Source organism: Nasonia vitripennis (genome assembly GCF_009193385.2).
Source record: "Nasonia vitripennis strain AsymCx chromosome 3 unlocalized genomic scaffold, Nvit_psr_1.1 chr3_random0005, whole genome shotgun sequence".
Lineage (NCBI taxonomy): Eukaryota > Metazoa > Arthropoda > Insecta > Hymenoptera > Pteromalidae > Nasonia > Nasonia vitripennis.
In genome coordinates, this window is record NW_022279624.1 from 1,450,399 (window position 1) to 1,473,062 (window position 22,664).

General features: G+C 32.9%; 1 protein-coding gene and 4 long non-coding RNA genes across 17 annotated transcripts in view; 3 read left to right on the forward strand and 2 right to left on the reverse strand.

The window, feature by feature from the left end:
- The first annotated feature begins 675 nt into the window (after positions 1 to 675).
- LOC100679062 lies at positions 676 to 2,930 on the forward strand. 3 transcript variants are annotated; one of them, XR_004227015.1, is made up of 4 exons: positions 676 to 780; positions 1,026 to 1,348; positions 1,425 to 1,774; positions 1,846 to 2,930. It is a non-coding gene; the product is annotated as an uncharacterized LOC100679062 (long non-coding RNA). The 3 variants fall into 3 exon arrangements; XR_004227013.2 differs by having other exon boundaries at positions 745 to 902; XR_004227014.2 differs by having other exon boundaries at positions 746 to 906.
- A 486-nt stretch (positions 2,931 to 3,416) lies between these two features.
- Positions 3,417 to 22,664, reverse strand: part of LOC103317581 — a 108,233-nt gene continuing 88,985 nt past the window's right edge. Inside the window, exons 1-3 of one of the 5 annotated variants that reach the window (XR_004227034.2) lie at positions 5,364 to 5,486; positions 4,293 to 4,465; positions 3,417 to 4,196 (exon numbers count right to left, since the gene is read on the reverse strand). This is a non-coding gene — a long non-coding RNA (uncharacterized LOC103317581). Of the gene's footprint in view, positions 4,197 to 4,292; positions 4,466 to 4,548; positions 4,928 to 5,363; positions 5,487 to 22,664 lie in introns of those variants that run through there. The other 4 variants (XR_512909.4, XR_004227036.2, XR_004227035.2 and 1 more) reach the window with 4 other exon arrangements.
- Positions 5,557 to 7,483, forward strand: LOC103317582. The gene is made up of 4 exons (XR_004227032.2): positions 5,557 to 5,818; positions 5,969 to 6,110; positions 6,446 to 6,724; positions 6,799 to 7,483. It is a non-coding gene; the product is annotated as an uncharacterized LOC103317582 (long non-coding RNA).
- LOC100118009 lies at positions 7,470 to 11,558 on the reverse strand. Of its 2 annotated transcripts, none has more exons than XR_001729698.3 (9): positions 11,387 to 11,558; positions 11,031 to 11,246; positions 9,386 to 9,714; positions 9,147 to 9,317; positions 8,865 to 9,073; positions 8,638 to 8,790; positions 8,212 to 8,299; positions 8,017 to 8,125; positions 7,470 to 7,940 (listed from the first exon to the last, which is right to left on the reverse strand). It is a non-coding gene; the product is annotated as an uncharacterized LOC100118009 (long non-coding RNA). The 2 variants fall into 2 exon arrangements; XR_004345244.1 differs by having other exon boundaries at positions 11,031 to 11,216; positions 11,531 to 11,557.
- Positions 11,163 to 22,664, forward strand: part of LOC100678923 (G kinase-anchoring protein 1) — a 110,142-nt gene continuing 98,640 nt past the window's right edge. The window contains exons 1-7 of one of the 6 annotated variants that reach the window (XM_031925881.2): positions 11,163 to 11,244; positions 11,512 to 11,638; positions 11,988 to 12,159; positions 12,261 to 12,326; positions 13,000 to 13,240; positions 15,294 to 15,545; positions 15,645 to 15,799. In XM_031925881.2, coding sequence (XP_031781741.1) covers positions 11,532 to 11,638; positions 11,988 to 12,159; positions 12,261 to 12,326; positions 13,000 to 13,240; positions 15,294 to 15,545; positions 15,645 to 15,799 — 993 coding nt within the window. In that variant the 5' untranslated portion in view covers positions 11,163 to 11,244; positions 11,512 to 11,531. Of the gene's footprint in view, positions 11,439 to 11,511; positions 11,754 to 11,848; positions 12,160 to 12,260; positions 12,327 to 12,999; positions 13,241 to 15,293; positions 15,546 to 15,644; positions 15,800 to 22,664 lie in introns of those variants that run through there. The other 5 variants (XM_031925882.2, XM_031925883.2, XM_032601794.1 and 2 more) reach the window with 5 other exon arrangements.

The window sequence follows — 22,664 nt, forward strand, 5'->3', positions numbered from 1 at the left end:
TATATCGATTTCTTCAGATACCAGAGATACCGCTGAATTTTTCATGCAACATTTCCTCAGTTCTTCAATAACTCCTTTGCATCTGGAGGGTTGATATAAGTTCTCTGTTTTTTTAAATAAAAATGAAACTGGGTTGCAAAAAGTATATGTTATGACCATGCCGCTATACAATGTATGTTAATTCAAAACTTACCATGTGAGTTGTTTCTACATGTGGTATACAGTACCTGTTTTAAATATCAGCTCTTTAGCCTTTGGTCTCAATGTCCTAAAGAAAATTCTCACTTTCAAATGTTGCAGGTGTATATTACACTTGAAAACTTACATGAGTTTAAAAAATCCAAATTTTTCTGGGGCATTTAGACGCAGGGCAATATTCTTATCGCTTTCTACACTTACAAATATACTAGAAAGCAGAGACAAAATCGTTTTGTAATACCCTCGTAGAAAATACGGGTTCGTGCCAGTCCGCCCAACGCCGAGAAGTTCGTCTGCTCGAGAGCGCTAGAGCGGGGGTATAGTCTGTACGGCCAGAGTATAACACTGAGCGCTGTCGCGCATGGGGACGCCATGTTAACATGTAATCATCGTTAAGGCCTGGGCCACATAAGAGCGTAGAGACGCGTTTGAGCGCAGATGAGAGCGTGTGGCACTGCATAATTTGCTCGTGCCAACAGCGCTTTATCCCTATATAATACCTAGCAGTAAGCTCGCGGAACACACTCCAAAGTACGCGCACCAGAATTCTCATCGTCGTCTGCATCGGAGCAACATTTCGAGGTTAGATTGATACTTTTATAGCGGTTGCTAAAATAATAAATGTAGTTGCATAAAGCAAAATGCATTAAGTTTTTAAAAAAAGGTTTGACTAGTTGAAGAATGAACTAAATCTTAATCACGAAGTAGGTAAATTTTTATTCTTATTTGAATTTGCATAAGTACTTCATGTTTTTATTGACATTGTATGGAGAGTGAACTCATGTAATCAATAGACAATTTGTAAATAAAAATTTATTGTTCAACAGATGGAGTATCATAACTTGGTCGGGGATGTTGCCGAATTAGGTCTTATCTGCATGAAATACCATCAATCACTTTTACAGAAGAAAAAAAGGTTCAGACGATGGTGGAGCAAACCAATCATTAAATACAATTATCTTACAGGCTATAATAATTACGAATCTGTGTTTCGATACTTCAAATTAAATGACGAAGAAGAATTCTTAAATTTTACAAGAATGAATGTTCCAACTTTTGAATTTTTGTACAACCTCGTCAAAGGAAGCTTGATAAAAAGAAGTAAAAGGCCACCGTTACCCCCTGAGTTACGACTGAGTGTAACACTCAAGTAAGTATAAATGACATTGTACATTTATATAAACATTTTATATGTACAAACTAATTAAGTTAAAGCTTATTTTCAGCTATTTAGCACATGGGGACTCGATAATGAAACTAAATGATTTAATGCAATTGGGTTATCTACAGTGAAAACGATCATTCCAGAAGTGTGTAATGTTATTTGCAATGTATTAGTACCTTTGTTTCTAATGTTTCCAACGGTGAATCAATTTCAAACGATTGCAAGAGAATTTCAAATGGACTTGGATTTCCCAAATTGCATAGGGGCTATAGACGGAAGGCATTGTAGGATTAAGCAGCCACCTAATAGTCATGCATTGTTTTATAATTATAAGAAATTTTATAGTATAATACTAATGGCTTGCTGTGATTCCAAAAAAAAGGTTTATTTGGGCAAATGTAGGTGACTACGGTGAGATATTTATTATTCTATATTTTGAAACGAATATTATTATTTAGATTGTAACAAAATATTGATTGCAGGTTCTTTCAATGATGCAGGGGTTTTCAACAACAGTGACTTAGGGCGTGGCCTTGCTAATGGTGAAATTGACTTGCCACGACCTCAACCCTTGCCAAATTCTAATATTGTCTGTCCATATTTTTTGATTGGGGATGGAGGTTTCGGCTTGCACAGATACCTAATGAAACCTTATCTGAGAAATAATGATTTTCCACAGCCACAGAGAATTTATAATTATCGCTTGAGCCATGGTAGAAGGGTTATAGAGTGTGCGTTGGGGGAGTTATCACATGGTTGATTAATGAAAGGTGTTTAGCTTGGCAATTATCTACTATTGAAAAAATAATAATGTATACGATATATCTTCACAACTTAATCAATTACTAGAATTTAGAATTCGTCAGCAATTGACCGAGTATTTTATCTCTAACGAAGGCGCTGTTCCATGGCAATGGGCCAGGGTGTAGAAAGAATTTTTCAAATACCTATATTATTCAAAACCACTGGAATAACAATTTAAACAACGTCTTTTTTAGATATACTAGTCTTTGTATAGGGAGCGACGATTATAACCTATATAACATACCTGTTTTCTTAATGTGAAGTTCCTTACTAATCTCATTACTAATCATACAAAAAAATTCTTCAATTTTAGGCGTGAAAGCATGGTTTACGTCTCTTTCATCATAAATCTATAATCGTCACTTTCCAATAATTTTGTTACAATTTTCCTTTGAACAGAATCCATTATGTAGCTTCCAATGTCACAAGAAGAATAGAGTCTTTTGTAACATTTTCAACTGGTACTTACAAGTTTCGAACGTTCGTCGTTTCTCAGAAGCGAAGCGACAAGTGGGATCCAGAGAGGGGAAGAATCTCTGTAGCATCTCATTTTTCATTTTGCCGTGAACTTCCTTAGGATCAACAGCAATAATGGAGTTAACAGAGGAACAAAAAAATCTATCTTTCTTGATTCGCTCATCAATACATTCATGAGCAATCCTCAACTGTACGATAAGTGTGATGAAGAGTATATTTATACACAAGAAAAAATCAGTTTGTTAAAACAATTGTCAGAAGAGAGAGTTTAACATTCATAAATCAAGCATGTATTTTTTTATTTACTTACTTAACTTTCCATAAATTAGCCCATGCTTTTCTACGTTTTTATAACTAACTTCAAACTTAAAGGTATCAACAACGAAATCAATTGAAACAATTCAGCAATGATATTGCAAAAACATTGGACAAAATAAATAAAAAATTGGAGTCACAATCACCACAAAAAGCACCTGAAGCTGAAGCTCTCGAGCAAGCTTCTGAAGAAAATTCAACATCTGATTATAAGAATATATTAACGCAAGCTATGTCAAAAGTACCACATGAATTACTTGATAACTGCATGGAGTATGTCTTAGAAGAATTAATTCAATTCAACGAGCAATTCAAGAAAACAGAAGATAATTAAATTATTCATACAAGTATTAAGTATTGCTCTATTAATAAACAACATTTTGTTTGTAATAATTTAAGAATCAAAAAGTGTGAATTGACAAATAATAAATGATTGAATAAATAAAAATTGGCTCAGTTTTTTCTAATAGGTTATATACGTATATTTTAGTTCAGATTTTATAATACAAAACAAAAACTGACCTTACTTTTTCATCCAAGATTAAATAAATACATATGAATTTAATTCAAGTAATATATACACACATGGAAATTTATTTTGACAGTAAAAAACTGCAATAATCAACAAATATCGGCAACACTGATCCACTCTGGAATTACTAAAAACTGCATCAGGGCCCACAGGGCACAGAGTCCTCTGCAAACTTGCTGTGAACTATACTGCTCCAAAATGTACGTATAATCATAATAATAATCCGTATTATGATAGGAATTTATGCAAAACATATTTTACATTGTAGAATTTTCAAAATATTTTATTGTCTTTCAGAATAATGATACATACTTATAGATATATAATATATATAGATTATATAAATTTAAGAATAAATAATAAGCATAATCTTTGCTGTTCATTATTCGGCTAACTTTTAATAATATCATTCAAAATTTCAATTTTACTTCTAATAGTTTCAATTGTTTTAACACTATAAAAAAAAACTTTTTTTTTCTGAAATACCAGCATCAAAAGTAGACTCGTTAATTTTAACATTGCTCATAATTTCATATTTAGATGTCTCTTCATTATAGACTTTATGAGTGATATGAGACTTTAGAAAAAAGATTTTTTCATAGATGATCTGTTCATATCAAGTTAAAGATTCGCTCTTCTGTATCTTATTGTCGATTCTGACAAAACTATCTCTCAGATACTTGAACTTCTGTTGTATCTCTGGACCTGAAAACAATCAAAATATAGAATTCTTCAATTATTTATTTCAGAAATAATATTATGACATTTTAAAAGCAACATTTACTTATTAAGTACATATACCTGATAAATGTTCGTTATTTTTCACCAAATCTTTCTGAATCTCTTGTAAAAGCTCTTGTCTCAGACTATGCGTATAATATCATTCATCTTTTTTCTCAAATATAAAAGAATTAGTGCTGTACCATTTCAAAATAATCTTCTCAGTGGGAGTCATTTTATTTCATCTGATGTAACTGTAAATTGAACAAATAAATAAATAATACACTCCTTTGGTAAACAATGCATATATTCGATGGGAGATATCATTGCATTTTACATTAAAACTATGAAATTAAGGTTATGTGATATTTTCATGTTTTGATACAACTGTATTTGTTTAATTCCTTATCTTAATTTTGACTACATGCTTTAATGTTTATTTAAAAGATTGGGAATTACAATTAACTCTCTACAAATATCGATACCAGAATGAAGTACAGAGTCAAAAGAGAATCAAAATTTACCTACTTTATTTATTAACATTTAAGCAACGACATGGAGTGTGTTCCGCGAGCTTACTGCTAGGTATTATATAGGGATAAAGCGCTGTTGGCATGAGCAAATTTTGCAGCGCCACACGCTCTCATCCGCGCTCAAACGCGTCTCTACGCTCTTATGTGGCCCAGGCCTAAGCGCGACGGCAATTTAATTTGCAATGGCGCTTCTTGAAGAAAGTAAGTATTAAATTAACTAATTATATTATTTATATTATATGATATAAATTTGGTAAGATGTAAATACGATTATTAATTTTCAATTAATAATAAGACTTCGTAAATATATAGCAGTTATGCATATTCGAAAAAAACGCTAATGGAAACGTTTGAACGATTAAACTTATTTTTATCGAGTAATCTCGATAGAAGTAATATTTAAAAATAACATTAGTAAAAACACGTTTTATACTAAAATTCATATTCAAATGACCTGCGCAATTGCTACACTGTCTTCAAAAACCCTGTTGAATTTGTTATTATACATTCAGGAAAAAATCGTCAAAAATACGAATATTCGGTTCTGCATATTACATTCAAGTAAAGCGCTTTAACCAAACTCTAACCACGACCCCCGAATTTTATTTAACAAAATTACCCGCGAGCAGCAAGTTTGATAGCCAGATTTTTCGGCACATTAGAACAAGGCTAACAAGCGCGAGCGTTGATATAAAACAAAATTGCGATAATCCACTACCCCGCGCGCAGCGAGTTCGATAATAATTTAGGGTGCGTTCCACCTAGCTTCGGGAATGCGCCGTGGGAATTGCGCAGTCGTCTTTCTGCAATTTGATTTTTTTTTTTCAAGTTGGACAAGTTGACTAGTGCTCCGAATTTCGACAGCTTTAACCTCTTAGTGTGAACCTTAGTGTTTGTTTATTATTTTCATGATTTAAATCAGCAATGGAAAATAGAGGTGAAAATCTTTTAATGGTGAATGAATTATTATCTTCATCTAGTAATAGTGACGACGAAGAAGATGAAGTATTTTTGTTCCTGTTTGATGATATTTTCGGAGAACAACGTGACCATTACAGAAGGAGAATTCCGAGAGTACAGAACTTCATAGAGACAGTTATTTTGAGATACAATCAGCGAGATTTTCAAGAAACTTTTAGACATGAAACATGAAAATTATTTATATGTATAATTTTACGTATACTGTTATTATAATTAATTAACACATACTTTATCGTTTTGTAGATTATCTCGAGAAACTTTTGAGTACTTGCTGTACTTACTACAACCTAATTTAGAAGGACGACGAGTAAACAATCGTATCAGCCCTGAAAAACAGCTGTATATAACGTTATATATTTTTGGGACACCAGATTAATTCTTACAGGTAAGATATAGTTAACTTGTGTCAAAACATACGATAATAGTATGTTATGACACTGTTGTGGGAGATGGTTTTCTACCTTGCTCAAAGTTTTTCGCACGAGCGAAGCGAATGCGAAAATCGAGCAAGGTAGAAAAACACCTCCCACAACAGTCTCATACGATATTTTATAGCACGACAACCTCAAAATCGACAATAAAGTTGTCATTTTGAGGTTAGCGTGCTATAAAGTTATTTTATACTTTACATGCATTTTTAAATATACATCTCCTAGATACACAATATACTACATTACAATTGCATTAATTAAATAAAACTATTATTGCTGCTTTATATAGGTCTGTTACGTCAAAGTTTGATGGTAAAGCAACTGAATTGGTAAAGCAACTGCATGGCGAGCTGTCAAAAGAGTCGTGAAAGCCATTTGCCATTTGCGTATCGTTTTTATTCGTTGTCCTTCCCAAAGAGAAGCACAAGAAACAGCAAGAATCTATAGAAATAAAGGATTTCCAGGAGTAATAGGTGCCTTAGATGATACTCATATCAGAATTTCTACCCCTAAAGAGCATCAGCAGTCATATATTAATCGGAAAGGATTTCATTCCATCCATTTACAAGTAAGTAATCTAAGAATAATAATTACAAGGCTTTATAAGAAATACATTTTTTTAAATAAATAATGTTTCTTTAGGCAGTGTGCAATGATAAATTGGAGTTTTTGCATTGCTACACAGGCTTACCTGGTTCAGTACACGATAGTCGTGTATACCGGTACTCAGCTTTGCTCAAAGGTGTACTGAAGAGTACTTCCCAGATAACACTCACTTGCTCGCTGACTCAGCGTATACATTGCAGAATCACATTATTGTACCTTACATTCGAAATAGACATTTGACATTAGAAGAAGAATATTTTAATACTTCGTTATCAAGAGTAGGTACTATGATCGAAAGAGCATTTGCTATATTAAAAGGACGATGGAGGTTTTTTTTTGGATAAATTTCCAATGAGAAATACGCATTTGGTTCCATACTATATTTTATGCATATGTATCTTGCACAATATTTGCTTAAAAAGACAAGATGAATTAGAATTTCCTATGGTTATCCCAGAAATTGAAAATGATAACAATGGCCCAGTTCAAGTAAACAATGAATTAGAAGATCAAGGAATCCAAAAAAGACTAGAATTAACTCGCATAATCAATGAAAATGTACGCTGATTTTTAATACATAATCAAACGAAATCAAAAATTAAAAATTGTATATATTATTATTTAATAATGACAGTATTTTGTAACTCATTTTGCGTGCATATAAATGTATAACTTCAAGGACCATTAATGTAAATAAAAGTCAATCATTGTCTACATTCAATATTTATTTATTTCTCTTTTTGTTTAATAACAAACGTAAATTTTTTTGCAATACAGAAATGTTGTACAAACTTAAAACTATAAATGCAAAATATTTTTCCGTAAATCGAAATAGACCTTTTTACTGTTAATTGCAGCAACTTCTCTTAGTAACATTTTAAAATAAAATGAAATAATATTTTAAAATTACGTTTTGTACTTCTAATTCAGTAATTCAGTACTCACAAACTTAAAACTACTAATGATCAAACTAAAACAGTATTTATAAAGTAAGCTCTTAATGCTTAAAAAGTATTCATGTAGAAAAATTCAATTCTTATTCCTGTTTATTATTTTTCTGAGCATTTTGAGTTTCTCTTGTTTGTATTCTCTATCTAACTCTAAACGACGCTTCTGATTATCCAGTGTTTTTTCTACGAAGAACTTTTTTAAAGCTCCCCCAGAAAGTTTTGGCTTTTCTATTAACAATAAAAAGTAAGTTGAATTAATTATATTATAAAAGTAATACTGTACTAATAGTGGTAGGATACTTACTTGATTTATTGTATTTCTCTTCGACATCATCAATATCTAAATTGACACCTGAGCCAGCTGTCGATAAGGGTTTGATTCACAGTTTTTTATGGAAAATCTTGTGCAATTCCTGTATAATATTAGTTTATCAGGGTTAAATTTATTTCAGATAAATTCTGTTATAAATATTATTTCATACAAAAAGTATTAACTTACTTCAAAATATGGACAAGTTATAGGATCCTTTCCAGTTTCTGCGTTGTGATCTATAACTGCTTTATATTTCCTTTTTAATAAGTCAATCCTATAAATACATTGATTTGATGTATATTCATGACCTTTCTCCACCATACCTGAAGTTATGAGCCGCCAAAACTTATCATAGATAAGTTTGCCAGTGTCATAACTTTCAATATATTTTGCATAAAGTGTTAAAAGGCAACAGGTTTCAACATCGTTCCATTTAGTACGATCACTTTCAGCAAAGAAAAATAATTATTATATCATTAATTCCAAATATACAACATGGACACAACAGCAGGTACGATAGCAGCAGTAAACTCAAAAGAAAGAGGAAATGAAAGAAATAAAGGCACTGGAATATATTAAAAATTATAATATTTTTAATTTAATGAAACTTACGTTTCTTTGGTTTAGTTGCTGTTTCCCCTGATATTGTCGTAGCTTGTACCTGTCCTTTATCAACAATATTACATGCATTTGCATTATTTTCATTTAATGGCAGATTGCACATTGTTTTGTAAGACTGCAAAAGTTTTGTTGCAAATCCCATATCTGTAAACAATAATAAATATGGGCAAAAGATAAAAACAGTATAAAGGGGTTGAAAGTTATTAAATTTATCTTACCAATTTGAGCTCGCTGATAATCTTCAGGAAGACCGTCAAACGATAAGTTTCATCAGTGTCAACATCATAAATATCTAAGAGTTTCCAGTTGCTCCCACTTACAACTGATGTAAAATCTTCTTGCACAAAGTTTGTGCCAATTACTTTTTTCAAGCCATCTTCTAGACTTTTCTTGTGATTTACTAATAATTTTGTGGCGAACAGTGTATCTATAAAAAAAAAATCCACAAATAAAATATGTATTCTCTTATTAAAATATAATGCATTGGATATGAAACTCACCCTTATTTGCACGCTCACAATCTGATGGTGATACGTATAAAGTATATCTTTCCACTCCGTCACTTAATATTAGAGGTGCAACTTGTTCAACCGTTTTTATTGTCAAAGTATTGATTTCTTTGTTGATTGATTCAATCATCATCTTCACCAATTTATCTTTGTAGATAGGATCTAAAATAAACACAAAAATTGCAAAATATAACCTACAAAGATTCAGTAACAAAATGAACACCTCTTACCTTTAGCTGCTTTTTCTGCAACTTCTGGTTCAACAAAGAAATTTATGTTTCTATTGCTGGGTCAATGCCAGATATTTTGACTTTAGTTTTATCCATGTTAGCCTTCTTATTTGAGACATACAAAGATGCAGGCAAAGATTTTCGTCAGTCATTTGAATTTCCGACATACACTTGGTTTTTAAACAGTAGCACCAATTTAAAATAAACAAATCGCAGATCGCAGACAGACGACTGCGCAATTCCCACGGCGCATTCCCGAAGCTAGGTGGAACGCACCCTTAGTCGGCAAATCGGAGGAAGGCGAGCGAATGCAAGCGATCACTCTAAAACTAAAATGCTAAAATTTACCTACCCCGCGCGCAGCAAGTCTGATAGCGAAATACGTCGGCAAATCGGAGCAAGGCTAACAAGCGCGAGCGTTGATATAAAACGGAAAAGCTCAAATCCACCTACCCTGTGCCCAGCGAGTTCAATAATAATTTAGTCGGCAAATCGGAGGAAGGTGAGCAAAGGCGAGCGATCACTCTAAATCGAAATGCTCAAATCCACCTGCCCCGCGCGCAACGAGTTTAATAATAATTTAATCGGCAAATCGGAGGAAGTCGAGGGAAGACGAGCGATCTCTCTATAACTGGAATGCTTAAATCCACCTATCCCACGCGCAGCGAGTTTACTAATAATTTAATCGGCAAATCGGAAGGAGGCGAGCGAATGCAAGCGATCATTCTAAAACTGAAATGCTTAAATCCATCTACTCCACGCGCAGCAAGTTTGATAATAATTCAGTCGGCAAATCGGAGGAAGGCTAGCGAATAAGAGCGATAGTTCTAAAACGAAAATTCTGAAATCCACCTGCCCCGCGCGCAGCGAATTTAATAATAATTTAGTCGGCAAATCGGAGGAAGGCTAGCGAATAAGAGCGATAGTTCTAAAACGAAAATTCTGAAATCCACCTGCCCCGCGCGCAGCGAATTTAATAATAATTTAGTCGGCAAATCGGAGGAAGGCGAGCAAAGGCGAGCGATCACTCTAAATCGAAATGCTCAGATCCACCTACCCCGCGCGCAGCGAGTTTAATAATAATTTAATCGGCAAATCGGAGGAAGGCGAGGAAAGGGGGGCGATCTCTCTAAAACTGAAATGCTTAATTCCACCTACCCCACGCACAGCGAGTTTAATAATCATTTAATCGGTAAATCAGAGGCGAGCGAATGCAAGCGATCATTCTAAATTTAAGCCTTTCCGTTTGAGAATAATCTCTGGCACTTGGTAGACTTGCTCTGATTTGCCGTCCATAATCATCGAACTCACTGTGCGCGAGGTAGGTGGATTTAAATATTTCAGTTTTAGATTAATCGCTCGCACTTGTTAGCCTTGCTCCGATTAGCCGACGTATTTCGCTATCGAACTTGCTGCGCGTGGGGTACGTGGTTTTAAGTATTTCAGTTTTAGAATGATTGCTTGCATTCGCTCGCCCGAAGAAGAGAGATTTTCGAACGGCGCGCTCGTCACCCGAGGCCAACGGCAATCTAAATATGTCTACTTGAAGCTGCTGACTAGCTTCAGGCCGCATGGCGACATGTTTATACCGATGTGCCCCCTGAAGTTAGCCGATCGGAGCCGATGAGAATAATCGTGACCCTACCACTGGGAACGAAAACCGCATGGCGGCGCTAGTTTACGACTGCATATCGCATGGGGGTGTGTTCCAGAGGGAACGCCAGCAGCGGTACAGCAGTCCGGTCCGCGTTCGAAATTCCGGTGCTGTGCTGTTACTGTGAAATCGTTCCGCGTCAGCTGATTCTGTTTGTACTGTTTGCAGTTGTAACCTCTTGAACAAGTTGGGTTTTGTAATTGAGGTCTGGAATTACAACAAATTTTTTTAAATACCTTGTAAAAAAGATATCAATATGTTCTCAAATAATAAACTAATTGATGAACTTCCTGTACTTTATTTATTATAACCTTAAAATAAACAAAAATATGCAAAAAATTTCTAACCTTCTTTAGCCCTTCTAGCAGTCTCTTCAGTTACACGAAGAATAATCTTTTCGTGCGTTTCAGGGTCATAAAAAGTAATTTTCTCTGTATAATTTGCCATACTAATTTGGTAATAACTTTTACAGCACCATGAAAAAAAGATACCATGCAAACAGCTGACGCGGAACGATTTCACAGTAACAGTAATTTCGAACGCGGACCGGACTGCTGTACCGCTGCTGGCGTTCCCTCCGGAACACACCCTGGACCATGGTACGCTTTCGCCCATGCTCATATTCCTCGGTGATTTCTCTTCTAATTTCTGCCCTGCTTAACCGGTCTATGTATATACCTTTGATAGTTGACAGATTGTTTGATTACTTTCGAAGTAATCAAAACATTACTAAATTTTATATTTATATAAATATAATATATTATTAATACTAATATTGTTTGTATAATTCTGTTATATTGTGTGTGCAGGATTACGTTTTATTAACATATAGTTATTCAAGTAATATTTGGAAGCAGTAAAAATAAAAATACATCCAGAAGACTAAACAAAAGCTCTTGATATTTCCCAGGCAAATACATATGGTACATATATAATTTTTTTTTATAGTTTATCTAAAATGGTGACTGCTGTGCCATCACGATTTGCTGTTCTTAGTATTGATGATGATGATTACAAACCAATAAAGGTACAAAAGACTTTAAATACAAAAACTAATTCAAAAAACAAAGAAGACAAAGTAAAACAACTGAAGAAAGATGATAAAAAGAAACAGAATAAAGTATGTATTGATTAAATTGCTGCTTGAGAAAACAATTATAGTTTACATAAAACTTTTAAATTGTATTAGTTGCACATTATGATTAACATGTTCTATTTTAGGGGAAGAAAAAAAAGACAATTATAGATGGTCAACAATGGGAACAATGGAAACAAAAAGACGCCATGGTAACAGTATATTTATTAATACATAATTCCTTTATTAAATACATAATGGTAAAATTATATTTAGTAAATACATCATTTTAATATGCAATTTCATGGGCTTTGTTTGTCATGTTTGTCATGCATTATATAACTAATATATATATATCATCAAATCACTAAAAATAGTCATGTAACAAATTTTTGTTTGATTATCAAAAGTACATTAGCAGCTTTAGACATGTTTCACCTGTTTTCATTGTACAATAGTACTCTTAATATTTTCTACATTCAGAAAATACACTTTTTAATGATAGATCTTCATACATTTTATTGTGCATAAAATCTAACCACCAAATTACAACAATTGAGGAAACAAATTTACTTTAATATATAGTAGAACATATAATGTAAATAGGAATGATAAAAAAGTTGGATAAATAAATAAATAAAATGTCTTTTTTTCAAGTATAGGTGCATGTGAAGTATTTAATTTACTGTTTAATATTTGAGACATGTAAACTAATAAAATAGTGATGTGAAAAGAATTAAAAATTTATTTGAAATTATTATGTCCCGAAAATAAACTTAAAAATATTATCATATTACTTGTCAATAAAATTAACTATTATCTTATAATAAGTTATGGCACACAGATACAAATTTCTGGATTTTTAAACCTAATTTTAATTTTAAGGCTGTTGAAGAAACTTATGAACAACAACTGCATGAGGCTATATTACAGTCTAAATTGTCTTTTCAAGAAGAACAAATGGAAGTTCACTCAAAACCAGAACATATTCAAGATAATTTAAAAAAAGCAACATCTAAGAAGTCAAAGAAGTCAACTATGTCATTAGATGAATTTAATAAGTTGAATAATGCAACAGCGCCAAATATAGAACCTACAATCGAAAAAAAAATTTCAACCCCTATAGGTAAACCCCAATATATAATTTTATTGTATTTGATCAAATATTTAAAAATGTAAAAATTTTAGAAGCTACAGATAAACACACAAAATAATGATTTTACGTTCTGTTTATAAAATTACAGTAATCCTAACTATTTATAAAAAACTATCAATGATAATTTGGCTGATTTTTTGAGGTTAACCTTTAGACTGCTGGCATTTTTACTTTGAAAATGATTATTTTGAAAAGATAAAATTTATTTGTATACAAAATCTAATATGTCAAAAAGAGTTTTTAAGGTAGGTTATATATGAGCCAGTTTAAAAGTTGAATGTTCGAATTTTATATTCAATAAACGGGTGGGGAGAAATGTACCGAAAGCTTATTTTGCAGATAAATAAAAATACCAAAAGTTAAAAATACTAAAGAAACAAATCCCGTCAAGTAAAGTTGCCGAAAGTTAAAATTGTAGAAAAAAGAAGTCACGAAGGGTAAAAATGCCAAAAACTAAGATTTGTTCAAAATGATAAAAATTTTGTTTATTTACCGCTCAACATATATGTTTCGGCATTTTATTTTTTGGCATTTTTAACTTTCGGCATTTTACCTGTCGTAAATAATTTTTCCGCACTTTTGAAAATCGAATATTCTGACCATTGGCACTTCCATCTTTCGGTAAATTTACCCCTCGGTAAATATATATTCAGCATTAATATTTATCTGCAAAATTATCTTTCGTTGCAATGATCCCCACCCTCAATAAACTTTTACTTTATGTCAGAGACTTAATTATATTTATGAGAAGTGAATAATGTTCTTAATGTAGTAATTTTCAACTACAATAAATTTTAATTTTTAATGTAATATAATAAAAATGTCTCTATCTTGATTTCTATTTTATGTGGCTATCTAAAAATTTATATGGGTGTTTCTGAGACGCACATATACCAACCTCTATACAAAATTTCAGCTATATCTCAATCAATTATTGTTCTATTACCAGTGGAACCTCTTTAAGAGGATGTTAAGCCTACACTGTTTGCTTAAAATATTAATATTTCATACTATCAATAATCAAATTGATGATTGTTTATTGCGTAACCATGGAACAAAGTTTTTATTGATTTAATAGCTAAACTGATTCTTACTGATTCTCAATTTCAATCATTATCTTCATTTTGCGTTGTAGTGGTTGTTTGCAAAAGTTATGTGTGATTAATCAAATATAAGACTTTTTTTCAATAGCTTGTATAAATCATTATAGAAGCCTATAAAATTTTTGAGGTTGAGTATGCTGGAACATTTAAACAAATTAGCATAGCTCTGGCAACATATAAGAAGAAATTTAAGGTAGTACTACCAGTGGGCAGCTAGTCAAAACAAAGTCCACTTTTGATTTCTTAATTATTTGTGGGATATACTTAATAATAGAGATTGCATAAGTCAAAATACAACAAATAATGATTATACATTCAAATTAAGCGATTCTATTTATCATAATTACAAATAAAAAGTTTCAGACAGAAGCTGATTTGACTCATTTTTTTATGAGGTTAAGTGTACATTTTTGAATTTTTATTTGTTTGTTACTACGCTTACAGGCTCCAAACCATTTTTTACAAGCACTTAAATTATTTGTTAGTTGTTTAACTAATGTTATGTGAAATTTAAGTTAATTCTGAACCGTGAGTTATATACAATTACGAGTTATAGCAAAATGTGCAGATTTATAGAAATTAAAATGTTTATAACAATTTTCCAAGGCTCCAAATCTTCACCAAATTTTAACTGAGTCTTAATTAATGTAGAATCTACCTATACTCATAATTTCATCAATTTCTGAACCGTCAATCTCCTACCGCTAGTACTACCTTAAAATATTTGATGTAATTTTCTTAGTAAGACCACAATTTTTGTCACCTCATTTGATTTACATATAACATAAGCTTTTACAAAAGTCAATTAGTGCCTTAAATTTAAAATTTATTAAAAGTTGCAACTCGAATTTTTTAGTGATATACTTTTTAAATGATCTAATAAAATTAAAATTAATTTTATCTTATGCAAATAAAAATAGATACTAGATTTTTTGAAACAATTGAAAAAGAAACAAGTCAAGAGCTTATCAAAGAAAAAGAAAAGGCTGCTTTGAAGGAAAGATTGAATCGATTGGATGATAATATAACATCTGCTCAATTAAGAGCCGAAATTGAAAAACGTGATGATATTATCAATGAACTTAAAAGTGAAGTAGAAATTTTGAAACAGGAATTGAATAATGTTAAACATAGAAATAAAAAACTTTATCAAATTCTTCATCAAGGTGAAAGTGAGTTTTAACAATTTATATTTTTAATATTATATTTACTTTCAAATTTGATAAAATAATTAAACACTAATGATAATCTTTATAAATTACTTTTTTTAGTGAAAGATAAAGCGACAGTTTTAGCTGAGGTAACTAAATTACAAGAAATTCGTGACGAACTTACATCAGAAGTTACATTACTGCATGCACAATTAGAACAAGAAAGATCTAAACCTCGGGCATCCAGCATTGATGTTAAAACAAGCAAACAAATTGTGAGTGATATTCCTACCCATATAATCTAAGCATTTTGGAATTACCTTTCCCACAGCCCCTCCTCATTATTATTCATCATTAATTTTTATGTTATTTTTTTAAATATTAGAGGCCCTGTCATCCTCCCTCCTCCCTCCCCGATGCCTCCTAATAAGTCTTCACAGTTTTTACACCCAAGCAGTCACGAACATTTAAGGAGAAAAAAAGGGACTTACGAATGCAAATATTGTTATGCTTAGTTTTAGAAGGTGGAAAGATGAAAATTAAATTGTTGTCATAATGGAAAAGATCGTTTACGTCCTTGAAGTAGATATGATAAGTTAAAATAGTACATTATGCAACAAGGGAGTAAAGTAGTAGATTATGCCCGCGGGTGGGTTTACAGTAATCACCCGAGGAAATGATCTACTTTAGTCCCGTGTTGCATATAGTGCTTTATTCACGACTGAACTGTGTAGCCACTTTATTTCTTGAAAAGTGGGACCTACTCAGTTACAGGCATTATAATGAAAATATACATTTGAATATTCAAAATTTTTTATTTTTTTCAGATTTAGCGGGAATAAAGTAAATTTTCTGCAATAAAATGATACTTTTATCCCGCTTTTCAGGAAATAAAGTGACTATTATAGTTCAGTCGTAAATAATAGTATATTGTGTACCAAGGGCGTAAAGTGGGCTTTTTTAGGCCGAGTGTGGATTTTGCAGTACAAGTCAAGGCGAGTTAGCCCGAGCCGAAGGCGAGGGCGTTTACGAGCCGCAGACGAACCTTTTTATGTAACACGCGAACGATTTTCGCGTTTTTCGTACCTATTAATAGGGGCTAAAGTGACACTTTTTTGACCGGCGGGCAAAAAAATTATTTTAGCGGGCAATAAAAACCTTTATTGCCCGCATATTCAAACAGCGGGCAATAATGGCCTTTATTGCCCGCTAAAAAGTCTTTATTGCCCGCAAATTTTTTTTTGTAATTTTAAAAAAAGTTGATTTTGATAAATTTGCATTATTTATTTATTTTATATAATGTTTGAACAAGACAAGAGCACGGTTGCCGTGTCAAAAAATAGTCACATCAGTCCCTCTTAACACGTACGAAAAGACGCGAAAATACGTCCGCGCGTTACATAAAATATGGTGTGCACCAAGGGCTAAGTGGGCTTTTTGGCCTCGTGGATTTTGCAGTACTCGTCTGCGGCTCGTAAACGCCCTCGCCTTCGGCTCGGGCTAACTCGCCTTTAATCGTACTGCAAAATCCACACTCGGCCTAAAAAAGACCACTTTACGCCCTTGGTATACTATTACTATTATAGCACAGTGTGGCTAAAATCCGCTGTTAAGTCACGCCTATCTGTGAATAAGTACTTAGTCCTTTTTTGCACCGTGTTTATCACACTCGCTATACGCTCGTGCGCTAACCTCACGGTGCAAATAAGAACTACTTTAGTCACGAATAGGCGAGACTTGCGAATTTTAGCAGTCTGTGCTATAAAATTTTATACGATACTCTTGACTTAAATGGTTCAGTTTTACACAGCGCTTAGCGCCCTCGCTACGCTCGGGTGCTAACTGCGCCGTGTAAAAAAGAACCATTTAAGTCACACGTATCGTAATGTACTATTTGTAACACAAGCACGATTTTCGTACCTATTAAGCGGGCGTAAAGTAACTTTTTTTAGACCGGCGGGCAAAAAAAAATTTAGCGGGCGTTTTTCATATTTTTTTGCCCGCCGGTCTAAATAAAATTACTTTACGCCCGCTTAATAGGTACGAAAAACGCGAAAATCGTGCTTGTGTTACAAAAAAAGTTTTTTTCCCACTTTTTAAAAAAAGTGTTGATTTTTATGTGTCTTCTCCTCGTGAAGAACAAAATCTGCATGATTTAATTTTTGAATTAGTTTCAATTAGATACTAGCAAAAAACGCTCGCTTCGCTTGCAATTTACAAATTAATTGTGCAGATATTTAATTATTTGTCGTGTCGTTATTAAATATACTGTTAAATATTAAATGTGCACTCGATGGTAGTTAATTCTTGTGAAACGTTTTTGAAATGCTCTAATCTGACTGCCAGATTGATAAATTCTAACTAATCCAAAGCACGATTTCAAAAACGTTTCACGAGAATTATTTACCGTCGAGTCTGAATGTATATATTTAATACAGCAAACATTCTATGAAACTAGTTATAGCTACTAGTACACTGGACCGGTTTTAAAATTATAGAATAAAATAGAAATAAATTTTGAATATTAAAAAGTGTTTTTAAACTCTCTGTAATGACAGTATTAATGATATTAATAAAATCTAGCAACAAAATAATATTAATTAAACATTTTTTTTATTTACATTTATAATATAATGTAACGAGTTGAGCACCGCGGCTAACTCGTAGCGGTATGAGTACCGCTACGCCGCGACGAAACAGGGTAGACTTGCGCGCGAGGAAAAACACGTGCGAATTCGGGAATAAGAGCGAGCGCGCGGGCTAATCCTTCAGGTGCGCGCTCAGATAGCTCTCGGCCTTCAAAAGATCAACACGCGACTTCGCTCGTACAATTCGGAAACTTTGGCGATTCGGAGTGCTGTGCTGTGTCCAGCAATTTGAAGTGTGTGAGTGCGACGCGGAATACGGAGATCCTGATCCCCCTGCTTAGCGGTCTAGCGCAGTGGTCAAGTCTCGCAGTCTGTCCGGGATCAGGAGCGTCGTCGACGAGAGAGAGAGAAGGTTTGTGTGACGCGCAGTGCATGGGAGAGAGTGTATTTATTAGTACTTATCTAACGCAGTAGAGCAGCTGAGCACGCGCCAGACGGCGCGTAGACCCAGCAAAACAGAAGCAGCTGAGACAGCTGCATGCAACGGAGGTGTTTCGCGGGCGTAGAGGAGTCCTCCGCCGCATCGAGGGAACGCGATGCAGTCGTTTAGCGCGTTATTCGTTGATCGAATTTACACCCCGTTACATTGGCGCCCCACGCTGGGCGCCATGTAACGGGGTGAGACTTGACGTGAGAGGAGAAATTATTATTATTTCGTCACTCTCTATCATGCCTCAATTACCGGCGTGGCGAGGGACGTTGTTCCTCGTTACAATAATGTAAATTGTAGGATTATAACAATCATAACATTTATATTCTGTACTAAAACAACTGAAGAAAAAAGTTATAAACTGCAGATGATAGCAGAAAAATGTCGGAATTGAGACACAGACAACAGTAATCTTTTGTTGTCTTCTGTTTTATTTAATTTGGTAGATTCTTCAGTTGGATTTTTTTTACGTATAAAATTTTACGATTTTGAAAATAAATAAAAAAATAAATACAACAGACAATAACTATTAATAAGTGCAGACAACAGTTTTTTCTCGATCAAAACAGCTATCTTAGTATTTCTACACATTTTTCTTAACTCTTTAAAACACGCCTTTAATAACATAATAGAATCTAGTTAACGTAACTGTTGAAAACTGTTAAAATCTGGTACCATCCGCAGTAAACTATAAAAAAAAACTGAAAAAAAATCTAATAATACCTGTTGTCTTTGTCTCAATTCCGACATTCTTCTGCTGAAAATTTCTGTTTTTTTTGTTATCTTCTGTTTTAGTCTAAAAACTTCAGATGAAAACTGTTATGTGCAGAATTTTTGTTCCACTAAGGGTCAATATAAGTACAGAAAATTATGTAATGTTATACAAAATTATATTATATATCCTTATATAAAGATTATAATTAATTTCATTATTATGCTATTTAATACTTATCTAAATTATTAAATAAGTCAGTATTTAAAATATATTTCGATATACAGGGTGGGCCATTTTAATCAAACCAGTCTAATAACTCCTAAATTAAGCCATGAACAGAAAAATTGTTCAGATGAAAGTTGTCCAGGATCAAGGGGGACATCTTTTTGTGCAATTAGTTTTGACCTTGAACTCAAATTTCAAGGTCATTTGAAGGTCAAAATTTTTTTTTAAATAGGAACCCCTATTTTTGATAGCAGATTCGGAAAGAACAGGAAATTTTACGTCCGAAACGTCCGAAAGTCAACATCCTCTAAAAGCTCTGGCAGTCGATCTTTGAGCAATGCCAAATAGCTATTCTGGTTAACATTTTGACCGAAAAAATATGGCCCAATCAGGTAACCATTAATGATCCCACACCACACCATTAAACTCCATCGGTTTTTATGGTCAATAGCCCTGTACCAGTGGGGATTTACAGGTGACCAGTAGTGACTATTGTGCCTATTTAATTGACCATCACTGCGATATATAGCCTCGTCAGAAAACATAACAAATCTGAAAAAATCTGGATCATTTTGTAAAACTCCTAAAGCCCACTGGCAAAAGTTAATATGCATTAGAAAATGGCGTGGCCTCAGCTCATGAACTAATCTTATGTGGTAATCGTGATAGTGGAGATTATTGAGAATTCTCAATGCTGTTCTTCGTGGTATACCGATTTCTCTTTCAATTTGTCGACTACTAATTTGTGGATTGAGATGAACAGCTGCTAAGGCGGCTATAACATTAGGATCATTTTCGTTGTATTCGTGGTGTCTGCGTTGACGACGAAGATGTCCATCACGAGCTCTTCGAAGTAATCTGAGTAATGTGTCGTGAGTAGGACGCCTTCTTAGAGGAAAGCGTTCAGCGTAGAGTCGCACCGCGACTCTGGCATTGTTTTGGGTTTCGCCTAAGATCATTATCATATCAACAATTTCATTGGATTGATAATCGTCCATGTTGAAAATTTTGTTTATAATAAGAAAAACTATTTTATTTACATTTACTCTTTATTGAAATTGAAATTAAACCAAAATAAGAAAGTGACTACAAAAAAAGGAGGAATTTTCAAACTGTATAATTTTTAAATCAAATTTGTAACTTCTTATTTTCTTACGTTAAGACATTGTGATTTAAATTGAAGACAGCGTGAGAACAATCGTTACAATTCATATTAGATTAAAGAAATTCAACTTAAAAAAAAAAACATCTAAACTGGAAATGATGCACTTTGGCAAATACAATTATTAAAATTTTTTTTTAATATTACAAAAGCAAAATGCTGTTTAATATTTTATCTTAAATAGTGTATTTTTTAACATCCTACCTTTATTGTTTAACCATTTTTTACGCTTTTGAAACGTTAAACTTTTACTTGACTCTGCTTCGACCGTGAATGAATTGACAACATTGATTTTTAACGTTCCTTTTCCCACTCCCAGTAAGAACTCAGATATTTAAAATTATCATGTTTACCTCAAAATTTACTTTTGACCACTAAAAATTTGTTAACGAATGTTAAACAAGCATCCTAGTGAGAGGGAAGGGGACTCACAGTAAACAAGCACCTCAGTGAGAGGCAAGGGGACTCGCGTTAAAAAAGTACCCCAAAGGGAACATAATCCTAATACGTCCACGTCGTTGTTCCTGGGTAGCGCTGAAATTAGGGAATTATTTTGTTTTCAAGGTAAACATTTTCATGGTCATTGTCACATTGGGTTTGAATATTCATCATAAAAGTACATTAACTACGATTATTCTATCAGAAAATGCGATTAAATAGCAATTACAGTATTTCTTAACATTTAACCTTGAAAGGACCTTGTGAAGGTCATGAAAAAAAATTTGAAATACCGTTTCGGACGTAAAATTTCCTGTTCTTTCCGAATCTGCTATCAAAAATAGGGGTTCCTATTTAAAAAAAAATTTGACCTTCAAATGACCTTGAAATTTGAGTTCAAGGTCAAAACTAATTGCACAAAAAGATGTCCCCCTTGATCCTGGACAACTTTCATCTGAACAATTTTTCTGTTCATGGCTTAATTTAGGAGTTATTAGACTGGTTTGATTAAAATGGCCCACCCTGTAGTTTGCGTAAAGTGCACTATTACGCACGCTCCGCGTGCGTTCAAGCACATTTTTCGCCCCCTGTATCGGAAAATAACGTTTGATACACATGCGAAAAGTTGATTTTTTTAATTTTATAAATAGATAAAATTCAATTGTCAATAATAGATTAACACTTTATTGATTGTGGAATCACTATGAGTTTCTCACCTGAAATTTTCATGTCTAATATTCTAAAATCAAAATATTGCTCAGAATGCTTCAATGCATCTATTTTCAAATACGGTTTTACTATATTTAAAAAATAGTTTTCAATTATAACAAACTTTATAAGAGTATTTTAGATAATCTCTAAAAAAAATTGACTTTTAAAAAAGTAAAAGGTTAGGCAAGTTTGATATATTCCGAAACGAAATTACAAATAAAAAAGAACTGAGATCAATTAAACAAAGTCAAGTTAATTATATTTAATCATAATAAAGCAAAAAAATTGTTCTGTTCAATTAAGGGTTTACTTAACTTAGAGTTAAGTTATATGTTGATACATTAGAAACAACTCTCAAGATACTTACTAAGTAACTTATAATGCCCTTTTTATTGTACTTATGGAGTCTGTATCACGTTCTAATATATAAAAAGAAAATTTTAGTTGTCATCAGAAAACAAAATGAAACGGGCCCGGCAAGTTACGTAGTAAGTATCTTGAGAGTTGTTTCTAATGTATCAATATATAACTTAACTCTAAGTTAAGTAAGCCCTTAATTAAACAGAACAATTTTTTTGCTCTATTATGATTAACTTCCTGGTAGAAAATTGAGCAGCGAAACTTGTGATCAGACTAGTGACTGGCTAGTGCTACTGGCCAGTACGAAGTACATGTCACTGGCTAAGAACTGCCAAGTATAATTTATACAAATCTATTATACGAATAAACAGGTATAATAAGAACAATCAAAACATATTTAATAACGATAATTATTTTTAATTAAAAATCTACTTAAATCTACCGTTTACCC